Source organism: Erpetoichthys calabaricus, chromosome 14, assembly GCF_900747795.2.
Source record: "Erpetoichthys calabaricus chromosome 14, fErpCal1.3, whole genome shotgun sequence".
Classification (NCBI taxonomy): Eukaryota; Metazoa; Chordata; class Cladistia; order Polypteriformes; family Polypteridae; genus Erpetoichthys; species Erpetoichthys calabaricus.
The window spans coordinates 82,003,406-82,016,801 of NC_041407.2; the positions used below are offsets into that span (position 1 = coordinate 82,003,406).

General features: G+C 44.2%; 1 protein-coding gene across 1 annotated transcript; it reads left to right on the forward strand.

Annotated features, from left to right (window-relative positions):
• The first annotated feature begins 10,288 nt into the window (after positions 1–10,288).
• Positions 10,289–12,691, forward strand: gpr3 (G protein-coupled receptor 3). The gene is made up of 2 exons (XM_028819675.2): positions 10,289–10,565; positions 11,530–12,691. Exon 2 carries the CDS (start codon positions 11,545–11,547, stop codon positions 12,529–12,531), a length of 987 nt encoding a protein of 328 aa, XP_028675508.1. The 5' UTR covers positions 10,289–10,565; positions 11,530–11,544; the 3' UTR covers positions 12,532–12,691.
• Positions 12,692–13,396: the final 705 nt, after the last annotated feature.

The following is a 13,396-nucleotide window of genomic DNA, read 5'->3' on the forward strand; positions in this document are numbered from 1 at the left end:
CGCAGCCCCAAACGTTCAAGGAACCTCCACCATGCTTCACTGTTGCCTGCAGACATTCATTATTGTACTGCTCTCCAGCCCTTTGACGAACAAACTGCCTTCTGCTACAGCCAAATATTTCAAATTTTGACTCATCAGTCCAGAGCACCTGCTGCCATTTTTCTGCACCCCAGTTCCTATGTTTTCGTGCATACTTGAGTCACTTGGCCTTGTTTCCACGTCGGAGGTATGGCTTTTTGGCTGCAACTCTTCCATGAAGACCACTTCTGGCCAGACTTCTCCGGACAGTAGATGGGTGTACCTGGGTCCCACTGGTTTCTGCCAGTTTTGAGCTGATGGCACTGCTGGACATCTTCCGATTTCGAAGGGTAATAAGCTTGATGTGTGTTTCATCTGCTGCACTAAATTTCCTTGGCCGACCACTGAGTCTACAATCCTCAACGTTGCCCGTTTCTTTGTGCTTCGTCAAAAGAGCTTGAACAGCACATCTTGAAACCCCAGTCTGCTTTGAAATCTTTGTCTGGGGGAGACCTTGCTGATGCAGTATAATTACCTTGTGTCTTGTTGCTGTGCTCAATCTTGCCATGACATGAAACTGTCTTCCACAACCTCACCTCGGTAGCAGAGTTTGGCTGTTCTTCACCCAGTTTTAAGCCTCCTACACAGCTGTTTCTGTTTCAGTTAATGACTGTGTTTCAACCAACGTGTGACATTGATGATCATTAGCACCTGTTTGGTATAACTGGTTGATCAGACACCTGACTAGAATCCTACAAAATCCCTGACTTTGTGCAAGTGTACCTATAAGAATTGATGCTGGTTTGAAGGCAAAAGGTAGTAACACCAAATATTGATTTGATTTACATTCTTCTTTTGTTCGCTCACTTTGCATTTTGTAAATTGATAACAATAAACAATCATTATTTATATTTCTGAAAGCATTCTTTGTTTACAGCATTTTTTCACACCTGCCTAAAACTTTTGCACAGTACTGTATGTCTGGTGACAACAGACACTGCTCATCACCTGCCTAATACCATCTCCGTGGTTAGCATGGCGGTGGCAACCTCAAGCCTATGGGGGTCCTTCTCAGCTGCATTGAGAGGGAGACTGGTCAGACTAAAGAAAAGGATGAATGCAGACCAACACAGAGAGGTCCTTGAAGAAAGCCAGCTCCAGAGTGGTCACGACCTCGGACTGGGGCGACAGTTCACGTTTCAGCAGGACAATCACCCAAAGTGCACAGCCAAGACAACACTGGAGTGACTTTGGGACAAGTCGCCATTTACAGACTTGTCCCAGTCTAATGGAGCTTGAGAGGGTCTGCCATGAAGAATGGGATAAACTGCCCAATTCCAGGTATGCAAAGCTTGTAGAGAATTGCCCCCAAAAAAGACTCAAACCTGGAATTGTTCTCAGTGGGGTTTCTACAAAGTGCTGAATTAAGGGTGTGTGTATACTTAAATGAATGAGAGAATTCAGTTTTTGAACTTTAAATTTGTAAACCTTTCTGAAAGTGCTTTCAGTTTGTCATTACAGTCAGTCAATTGATGGACAAAAATGTCAGTTGAACCAATTTAAAGTTGAAATCGTAACACAAAGTGTAAGGGAAGGGCCCAGAATACTCCTGAATGCGCTGTAGATGTACGGATTGCACAGAATGACGCACATATTTGTGCAGACCTGATAAAGGTTCAGCCATGAAATTGGGTTTCTCACATTTTTTTTTTTTAGTCTTCTTTTGTATTTGCGTTTGTTATAAAAACGTGATGAATACTACGACACTCTTTTCCCCCCTGTGTTAATTGCAGAAGACCCGAGCCTGCAACTTAATTTCTACCCGTTTTTCTTTACACAAATGTCTGTCGGCTAACAGCAGCTCAGGAGGTAGCGGTTACCTTACAGCCCCCCCACCATTCTGGATTCTTCTTTTTTGCCCACTGGATGTTTCTCTGGGTGCTCGGCGGAGCTGCAGTTCATGTTGACCTCTCACTCCAAATTGATTTTGCGTGGGGTTGCTCGGGAGTTCCTGCCTTTATGTCCGACGCTGCCGGGATTCAATCGACTCTCTGCGATGTCGTATGTGGAATAATCGTGTCCTGCTACCCTTTTAAACGAAGCCCGGTTCGGGGCAGTTTAATGATTTATTTATTTAAGCACAGCTTTTGTTATTCCTTGAATTTGAATTCTGCGCTGCGCTATTTCGCCTCTTAAATTCAGGAGGGTTTCCCTCCGTTTCTGCATTGCAGCGCTCGCCCACGCATCTATCGATTAGGGGCTTTGACTTAACATACACAGAATTCGAGAAAGGAAAGAGATTTACTACAAGTTAGGGAAGCGCCCACCGCCCCCAGAGGATTGACATGATCGAGCTCACCATTTCAATGCAATTTCGGGCAGGAGTCCGTGAGGAGATCTGTTAGCTTGGCTTGGAGACGTGGAGTCGCTCAGGTGGGCGGATAAATGAAACTCAGTTGTCTTTGATTGCCAAAGCAAAGAAAGAATTGAAATTCTGCCATGTGCGCTGCTGAGCCGGCGGTGGCAGCAGCAGTGCGGGGCTGCTCCTCTCCTTTGAATTGTGTCAGGTTCACTCTGCGGCAAACATCTAAAGACATCACCGGCAATGTGACCCGAATATAAAGAGGCGCCTCGCGAATCCACCCAGCTGCGCAGCGGGCTTCCCCCTTCATCCTCTCAGCCCACAATAAAAGGGAAGACCTTCAGCCGCGCAAGCCATTTCTTGGCACAAATTATTTTCGACACACGTTTTGTAAGGAAACGGGGCTTTCATTTATACGGAAAGTCGAACACACGTGCCTGTTTGTTAAATTTGCTTATACTTATGGTAGCCTATGTTGAGTAAAACTTTTTTAAACAGTGAACGTACATAATGAAGAACCCCGCGATCGGCTTTCCCCAATCTCCTCATTAGGTTTTTACAAATGACAATCACGACCTAACACGTTTCTAGATGAATTGCCCTGTTTAGGGTTTTGGGCAGCTGGTGTCCGAAGGCTGACGCGCACATCCACGTAAAGCAGAGTCGCCATTTAACTTGTGACGCGCGCCGCTGAAAACCTCACGTAGAAAAGGGAAGAAAACGTGCAAACTCCAGACAGGCGACGCCGGATCTGCGTACTGCCCCCCACACCAAAATAATTGTCACTGGATGTGCCCAGCGGGCAGTGGAGAAAGCAAAGGCGCCATCGGCTTGACTGTTAAGCGCAGAAGACATCGGGAACACCCACGCTGCCTCCTGAGGGTCTTTCACGTTATTTATTTTTAAACGTCATGTAAATTAAAGGTTTGCTCGGTGGCACCGTAACTAGTTCAGTTGAACCACCGCCCCAATGAAGTTACTCCACAGCTCTGAATAGCCAGGTGGCCGTCTGTATGTGCGTGGGGTTGTGTGTGTGCACCCGCGGTGGACTGGGTGACTTTCTGTCTTGAGTACAGCAGCCAAGATTTGTTTCTGGGACCCCGCGACCCTAATTTGGTTAGAAAATAATTAATTTTAAAGAGTTTGATGATGGGCCGGCACGGTGGCGCAGTGGGTAGCGCTGCTGCCTCGCAGTTGGGAGATCTGGGGACCTAGGTTCGCTTCCCGGGTCCTACCTGCGTGGAGTTTGCATGTTCTCCCCGTGTCTGTGTGGGTTTCCTCCTGGCGCTCTGGTTTCCTCCCACAGTCCAAAGACATGCAGGTTAGGTGGATTGGCTATTCTAAATTGGCCCTAGTGTATGCTTGGTGTGTTTGTGTGTGTCCTGCGGTGGGTTGGCACCCTGCCTTGTGCCCTGTGTTGGCTGGGATTGGCTCCAGCAGACCCCCGTGACCCTGTGTTCGGATTCAGCGGGTTAGAAAATAGATGAATGACTGAATGAGTTTGATGATGGATACCCAAATCAGAAGCCAAATCCTCGAGTGTTTGCTGTTAGGTGCATCAGAAGAATTTATGAAACTTCTTAAGCCTGATAGCTGAAGCTTCAATGTGCGCTAATAATTAAGTGGGTGCCAAAAGTTATAAGTTAATAAAAAATTGCAACAAAGTATGATTATATGCATTTCTTACGTAAGCAACAGTCCTTCGATGCCTTCTCACTCCCTCACGTTTTCATAATTTGTTATGGCGCAGCCTTGTGCTAAAATCATTTCAGTTCATTTTTTTCCCCTCATCAGACAACACTCAACACCCCAGAATAACAAATCAACACAGCATTTTAGAATTTGTTAAAGTGTATTAAAAAATGAAAGACTGAAATGTCACATTGACACAAGTATTCAGACCCTTGAAATTCGACTCCGGTGCTTCACAATTTCACTTTTTTTGGACTCCACTTATGGCCAGTTCAACAGATTGGACCTGACTGGGAAAGGCACACACCTCTCAACAGAAGAACCGACAGGCTGGTAAAAACCAAGCCATGGGGGCAGAGAAATTGCCTGAGGAGTTTAGAAACACAATTGTGTCAAAGCACAGATCTGGGGAAAGTAACAAAAAAACGGAATTCCTGTGGCACTGAACTTTCCCAAGAGCCTCCATAATTCTTCAATGGGAGAAGCTGAAACAAATATGACTCTTGGCCAACTGCCCATCGGAGCAATTGTGGGAGAAGGTCCTACAAGAGAAGAGACTGTCACTCAGGGAAGATGGGAGAAACTTCCAGAAGGACAGCAATCACTGTAACAGCTTCTTCTCAGTAAAAGACACATGGAAGCCCACTTGGACTTTGGAAAACGGCCCCTAAAAGACTCTTAGAGTGTGAGAAATAAGATTCTCCTGTCTGATGAAACCAAGAGTAGCGTCATGTCTGGTGAAATCCAGAAAACTGCTCATCACCCGTGCAATGTGACGGTGCTGACAGCATCGTGGTGTGGGGGTGTGTTTCAACAGCAGGGGCTTGGAGACTTGTCAGGATTTAGGGAAAGCTGAACTCGTAGCAAACTACAGAGATATCCTTAATAAAAACCTGCCGCAGAGCACTCTGGACCCTCAGACTTGGCTGAAGGTTCACCTCCCAACAGGACAATGACCCTAAACACAAAGCAAAGACAACACAGGAGCCTGGCTTGACCCCAATCAAACCTGTCAAGGGAGACGTGAAAAAATTGAGCTGTCATCTGATGGTCTCCTTCTAACCCGAGAAAGACAGAGATTGAGAGGATCTGCAGAGAAGGATGGTAGAAAAATTCCCAAAGCCAGGTGTGTGGAGCTTGTCATGGCAGAACCAAGAAGACTCCAGCTGGGATGGAATCGCCGTCAAAGTGGCTTTCAAATAAGTACGGAGTAAAGGGAACGGATATTTGCGTCAATGCGATATTTCAAGGTTTGCTTTTAAATAAAAATTATATATATATAATATATATATATACTGTACTATTATACTCCATACATTATATATATATGTTTGTGTGTCGCCCAGAAAAGATGCATTGTATAACTATTTATTAAAAAATATGTCCATCAGCAAGAAGCAACGAAGAGAAAACTGCGAATCTAACGTGTAAATCCCACTCAAAGGGGACGTGGAAGATGCTCGGGGGATCCAGAAATGAGACCGCTGACCACCTTGGTTTTTGCTCTTATTTCAGTTAACGTCTTACTCGTCAGCTTTTTAAAGGTTAGATGAGTTCATTTTTCGAAAGAGGCCAAGGTGAATTAAAACACAGCCGCTAAAACCGGGGGCTCGTCCGATGTCTATGACTCACGTACTGCATTTATTCGATATAATTGAGACTGAGAGATTTTTGCAAGACCCCTCGTCGAGCTTTGATTCAGATGAAACGCGCAGGGAGACGAGGTTCCTTCGCAAGACATTAAAAGCAAGTACATAAATAAATCCGCTTTTCTGAGACGCGATATTTCTCCCTGATTATTGAATTAATAAATCTGTTGCCGCCTGTCTTTTTTAGTCGGGAACAGGAAACGACTGCCTTATATGGACAACTTCCCGCTGCTACGCTCCTGACGTTGGACGACAAGCATTAAGATGCTCTTCCATACCTCTGTGAGCAGAAGTCCTGCTTCAAATGAATGTCGGAATGTCTGGGAGAAGCACCGCTAGCAGGCCATTGAAACACAGTCAGAGGAGGAGCAGAGGAGGACGGGGGGCTTCAAAACAAAAAAAAAAAGAAGGGACCGAGAAAAAAGGAGCGTTAGCGAGAGCAGATTCACTACGTCCTTATTTAACTGAAGGGAGTGTTTACTCGTGTCGAGGAAAGGTGAATACAACGCGTATTGTGCATTTCGTATTTGGAATCTGAATAGGTAGGCAACAAAGGCGAGAAAAAAATGAGGATACGAGGATTCTTTATTAAGCCTTTAGAGATGTTAGTATTTCGTTAAAAAAAATTGCCTGAAAAGAGGGGTTCGTTTAATGTTGTTAAACAAGAGCGCTTATTGAAGTGATATTAAAATTCATTATTGGGCAGAAATGTGGGTGCAAGATAATAAAAATCTGGATAGTCAGTCATTCTCCGACCCGCTATATTCTAACACAGGGTCACGGGGGGTCTGCTGGAGCCAATACCAGCCAACACAGGGCGCAAGGCAGGAATAAATCCCCGGGCAGGGTGCCAGCCCACCACAGGGCACACACACACCAAGCACACACTAGGGACAATTTAGGATCACCAATGCACCTAACCTGCATGTCTTTGGACTGTGGGAGGAAACCCACGCAGACACGGGAAGAGAACCCAGATCTCCTAACTGCGAGGCAGCAGCGCTACCCACTGCGCCACCGTGCCGCCAAAAATCTGAATATCAACAGATACTAAAAGCACTAAGTACAGATCCTCCAGGTTTAAACGCCTGTGTATTTCATGTGTTCTATTAAGTGCCTGTGTATATCATATATAATATATATATATATATATATATACTCAGGGCCGGATTTTCCTATAGGCTAACTAGGCTTCAGCCTAGGGCCTCAAGATCAAGAGGGGCCTACATTCAAATTGTTAGCAAAATTTTATTATCTCTCATGTAATTTACAAACTTAAAAATGGAAGGTGAAAGGGCCTCATAAGTGGAATAGCCTAGGGCCTCTTTTCATATAAATCCGGCCCTGTATATACTGTATATATACACACATATATATGTTTATGTACACCGTGGCATACAAAAGTTTGGGCCCCCGTGATTAAAATATCTGTTACTGTGAATAGTTAAGTGAGAAGAAGATGAACTGAGCACCAAAAGGCATCAAGTTAAAGATGACACATTTCTTTAATATTTTAAGCAAAATTACATTTTTATTTCCATCATTCACTGGTACAAAAAAAAAATGAAAAGGGTGTGAAAACAACTTTTGGGCAGCCAACATGCTCTGTACTTAGTTAGACCCCCTTTAGCAAGGATCCCAGCTTGTAAACGCTTTTTGTAGCCAGCTAAGAGTCTTGCAGTTCTTACTTGGGGTGTTTTCGCCCATTTGTCCTTGTAAAAGGCTTCTACTTCTGCAGGATTCTTGGGCCATCTTGCATGCACTGCTCTTTTGAGATCTCTCCATCCACAGATTTTTTAATGATGTTTAGGTCAGGGGACTATGAGGGTCATGGCAAAACCATCAGCTTGCCCTATTGAGGTATGGCATTGTAGACTTTGAGGTGTGTTTCGGATCATTCTCTTGTTGTAGGACCCCATTGTCTTTTAAACTTCTACATTTTTACAGATTGCGTGATGTTTGTTTCCAGAATTTGCTGGTGTTTATTTGAAGCCATTCTTCCTCCTATCAGTGACATGTTCCCTGTGCCCCAAGCCCAAAGTCTGACTGATCCACCACAATGCTTAATAGTTGGAGACGCTTTCTTTTCCTAGAATTCAGCACCCTTTTTTCTCCAAACACACTGCTGCACATTGTGGCCAAAATGCTCCATTTTGATTTCATCAGTCCACAGGAGATGTTTCCAAAATGCATCAGGCCTGTTTAGATGTTCATCTGCAAACCTCAGGCACTGAATTTTGTGGCTACGACTCAGGAAAGGTTTTCTTCTGCTGGCTCTACTATAAAGGTCTTATTTGTTCAGGTGCACCACCACTTCAGAGTCTGCAAAATCTTCCTGAAGGTCTTTTGCAGTCAAACAGGGTTTTTATTTGCCTTCTAGCAGTCCAACGGTCAGCACTTTCAGAAAGTTTTCTTGCTCTCCCAGACCTCAACTTCACCTCCACCATTTCTGTTATCTGCCATTTCTTAATAACATTACAAACTGAGGAAACGGCAACCTGAAAACACTTTACTGCCTTCTTGTAGTCTTCTCCTGCTTTGTGAGTGTCATCTCTTTTATTTTTCAGAGTGCTAGGCAGCGGTTTAGAGGAGTTCATGGCTGCTGATTGTTGGGACAAGGTTTGAGGAGTCGGAGAATTTAAAACGGCTTTGATATTTGCATCCTGTGGGGTTTCCTAATGATAACTGTGAACAAGCCATAGTCCTAATGAGCTAATGAAGGTCTAAGACCACCTTGGGACCTCAAATATCTTGGCGTGTCCAAACTTTACATGGTGCTCCTTTCCTTTTATCACTGCACAATTGTACAAAACAAAAACAATACACTAATCCTGCATGAAATGCTGAAAAGAAATGTGTCATCTTTAACTTGATGCCATTTTAAGCAAGGGGGGCTGAACTTTTGCATGCCACTCTAAATACGTGAATAAGTAAAGTGTTTACCTAAAAATTATTATAAATGTAGCAACCAGAAAACTATTAAAGCATCAGTTAATTCCTCACACACATCGTAAGAGCACTACTCATCTTCTACGCCAGTTGTTTCATTGACCCTTTGATCAACAGTGACACTTGTCTATACTGAGCCAAACCAGACTGGAGCAAGAATCACATCTGAATAGAATGTGAAGCCACTGATCCACACCTCTGAATTCTGATCCATTTATTCGCATTGCAGATTAGTACATAAGGATTATTCTAAAACTGCCTCGATACAAAAAAAAATTTATTCACCCCTTTTCTGGACCTGCTCCATTAAACTGTTGAGGGGTGCCTGAATCTATCCTGTAAAAACAGTGCTAAGGACTGAAGACATCCCTTGTTGAGATTCACATCCCCCTATTTAGGCAGTGAGGCGTAGTGGTGAAGGCTTTGGACCTCAGGCCCTGAGGTTTTGGGTTCAGATCCCACCACTGACACTGTGTGACCCTCAGCAAGTCACTTGACCCGACTGTGGAAAACCAAAAGAAATGGAACCAATTGTATCATCAATGTTGTGAGTCGCCTTTGATGACTGGGTCAGCCAAATTTGTAAATGTAAATTTATTCAAAGCAAAATGTTGGAAATTTCCCCATGCAAGATGCCTCAGAAATAACAAGCAGGCTGGGATTTAAGCACATGTTGCTGGTGCTGTGCAGCCACGTACTTCAACTTTAGGCATTGTTTAAGAGGTTTACTGACAAAAAGTTATCTTATTTTGTTATTTGCTTGTTTATTAGCAGTTGATTTTAAATATTCAAATCGGTGATGCGAAGGTATCGTTTGCTATCCAGCAAAATAGTTATTATGTAACCGTGTTTCAATAACTACCTAATTTTGCTGATCAGAAGACATAATTCTATTGATCAGTCCGTTTTTGACCCTCAAAATGTGATCGGAGGCTCAAGCTTTGCAAAGAAGAACAGTTAGACCAGGGGGAGGACAGGAATTTCAGCACCATGGCCAGCGCTGTCCCTAACAGACTTCCATTTGTTGCTATTTTTCAGAATGTGAAAGCACGTCGCTTATACTTTTCAGAGCCCCATGAAAACAACTGTGCTAAAACTTAATTAAAAAAATTAAAAATTTAACTAAACGTTCAGTTTCATTCTATTAGGTACTGAAATTATGATGGACTAGCTGAAGAGGTGCTTCTATAGAAAAAATAAAAGATATTCTGGTAAATGAAAGGTAATCTGTTGATGTTTTTCGACGTATGATGTAAAGGACTCATGTTTTATATCAGAAAGCGAGCGTTACCCGTTAGTTCAAACAACCAGCAAGGAGTAAAGAGCTCCTCGCAGCCTTTTTTTATTTATGACCACTAAGCGCTCCTATTTTAACTTAAGACCTAAAAAAATAAAATCAAGGTTAAACGTTTAAAAAGCGTGCTTTAACTTTTACGGGGGCTGGTCGCAGACGTCTATAATATTTGATAGTGGGCACCGCAGTGGGCGTGGCGCCGTGCTTTGCGGATTTTTATGAATGAAATCCCCCCTACCCGGGAGCTCCATTGACATTCGGAGCGCGGGCTGCCCCTTCCCGGATGGTAATTGGTCGCGATTTCCAAGCGAATCAATCTCCGCTCGTTGACGTCACGCGGGAGCTGGCGGAGTACCGAGGAGACGTTGAAAAGACTCGAAGAGAATATGTGAGTCACTGTCATGAGCGCAGACAGGTGCAGAAAAGACCATTTAGCTGAACGCACTGCGTTCTCCTCGCCACTGCGTTGACAACTGGAGTCGAAAACGCTTCTTGCCGCTTCAATGTCTGGATAATACCGAGCTCAAGGAAAGCCTTATTAAGCATAAAAGAAAATCTAATTGAATATTTTGCCAAAGTTAAACTATTTCCATGCAATCAGGTAGGTCTATTTATATATTCTATTTATATATTCTATATATACACACACACTATATATATATATGTGTGTGTGTGAGTGTGTGTGTGTGTATATAATGCATGTATAGGCATTTTTGGAGTATACATTAAATTCAAGGATATTCCTTTTTCTTCCATCTCCCCCTCTCATTTTACATATATAAATGCATAAACACACGTTATCATACATATAAGAGAAAATGAGAGGGAGAGAAGTAAAAGAAAAGATAAGATTGATTATTCAGTTATTCTGATTTCATTCAGTTGAGAAGGATGCACAAGACGACGTTAGGCTACCTTGAACCTATCAACTAGGGTCTGAGTATAAATTCTGCTGCTTCTTCCTAAATACTTCACGTAGAGGTGGATTTCATTTTGCATTTGAGGTCATGCATGAACTTTTTTCCCTCTTTAAAGCGTCATTTAAATAAAAATAAACAAAGAAAAACGAGTCGATATTGCTTTAAGCATGATGGAGAAAATCCTCCAACAGGTTTGCCTGTCAAAATGCGAATTTATTGCCTCTAATAGAACGCCTCCTCGTTGGTCGGTGAAGAAATAACGGCAGGCAGGATGCAACAATAGCGGCCGGATCGGCTGCTGGGCTCAGCGGTGGCTCAAGCACGCTGTGCTAAATTTAGAGCCTGTCGGTCTTAAACGGCTACGGTTCGTGTGGCTCATTTTTACTCTGTCGGTGAAAAATGTAAACTCCGCCTCTGTGTGTACAGTTATGCGAAATAGCATCCTAATTAAATATTGCTAACTTCAGTACGCACGCACAATTTTATTACACTAAAAAATAAGCCTTTTAATTATTCGAGACTGTAGTTCAGATTTCAACACAGCAGTTTACTTGTTAGATTTTTTCAAATGACGCCATCAAGCCTGAGTTGAATATGTATGACTTTCTGTAACGTATTTCTGTTTCTTTCATTCCGGTGGCACAGGTGCAGTTAACGACAATGAACGAGTATTTCTCTTCGAACTCCACCACCAAGGAGGAGCCCAGCTGGTTCGAGCAGACCGATGACAATGTCTCTCTGGAGCTGGCGTCCTCCGCACGGGAGCCGCGGCTCAACCCCTGGGACGTGGTGCTTTGCGTTTCGGGGACGGTCATCTCCTGTGAAAACGCCATCGTGGTGGCAATCATTTTCTACACTCCTGCTTTAAGAACTCCAATGTTTCTCCTGATTGGCAGCTTGGCCACTGCGGACCTGCTAGCCGGATTGGGGCTTATCGTTCATTTTGTGTTTTTGTACTGTATCCGCTCAGAAGCGGTCGATCTTATCACCGTTGGCTTGCTGGTCACTTCCTTCACGGCCAGTGTGGGGAGCCTTTTGGCCATCACCATCGACCGCTACCTCTCCCTCTACAATGCACTCACCTATTACTCCGAAAGGACTGTGACTCGGACTTACATCATGCTAATCCTCACCTGGGGGGTTTCGATCTGCTTGGGGCTTCTGCCTGTCATGGGATGGAACTGTTTGAAAGACGTGTCCAGCTGCAGTATAGTCAAGCCCCTGACCAAAAACAACGTGGTGATCTTGTCCGTGTCCTTCTTCATGGTGTTCGCCGTGATGCTGCAGCTGTACACGCAAATCTGCAAGATAGTTTGCAGGCACGCCCATCAGATCGCTTTGCAGCGGCACTTTTTGTCAACGTCGCACTATGTGACCACCAGGAAGGGCATCTCCACGCTCGCCGTCATCTTGGGGACTTTCGCCAGCTGCTGGCTACCCTTCTCCATCTACTGCCTTTTGGGTGATTACACCTACCCCTCCTTGTATACCTACATTACCCTCTTGCCTGCCATCTATAACTCCATGATCAACCCCGTCATCTACGCTTTTCGAAACCAAGAAATCCAGAAGGTCCTGTGGGCAGCTTGTTGCGGCTGCGCCTCTTCGAAAATGTCTTGCCGGTCCAGGTCTCCCAGCGATGTATAGCGACGGTCTTACTGTGGACCAAATGCTGTGACCAAAACGAAAAATAATAAAATAAAATGACATGCAAAGCATCCCCGTGAGCAGCAGGTAACGGCTCATGTGCTGCAAAAGCGAAAGCGGCCTTCACGAGTACGCACTGCTGCTCATCACACTCTGCAAAGGCACTTAAACATGAAGTCAGCGCTGTAGCCTCACCGATCCGAGCCCACCTAACCCCCCATGATCGCGTGGAGCGCGCACGTTCTCCCCGTGTGAAAGTGGGGCTTCATCCCACCAAAGACGTTCAGGTCCAAATTGGCCCGTGTGTGTGTGTGTGAGTGAGTGAGACACTAAGAGTTAGGACTCTGCGACGGATTGGCGCCCCGTCCAGAGATGTTTTCTGCCGTCAGTCCAGCGCTGCCAGGATAGGCTTCTGCCTCCGCGTGATGCTGAACTGGATTAAACAGGTTTGAAAATATGACGTTAAAGGCAGGGACACTACGTTGATGTCCATGTCCCATGAGTATGCTGCGCTTTTGGGATAAAAATCTGATAGGAAAAAGTTTCGTTGCATTGCAGAATTAAATCAGGATGACTGCTAGTAGGACCGTATATGCTGGACAAGAATATATTGCAGAAAAAGAGAGATCGATAGATGAGAGGCACTATATAATAGACAAAGAGGAAGGAAGGACGCAAAATACAGTACGCAAAAATAGGTCAATTTAAAAGCGGACTAGGGCCTAAATATTTCAGATATACCGAGAGATAACCCGGCGAGAATATCACTTGAAGTGCAGCCTGCTGCTTAGCTCCACGGGTTTTCATCGCAGTAACTTGCTATATACCCTACTGAATGGTCTTACATAATTCATATTATTAATAC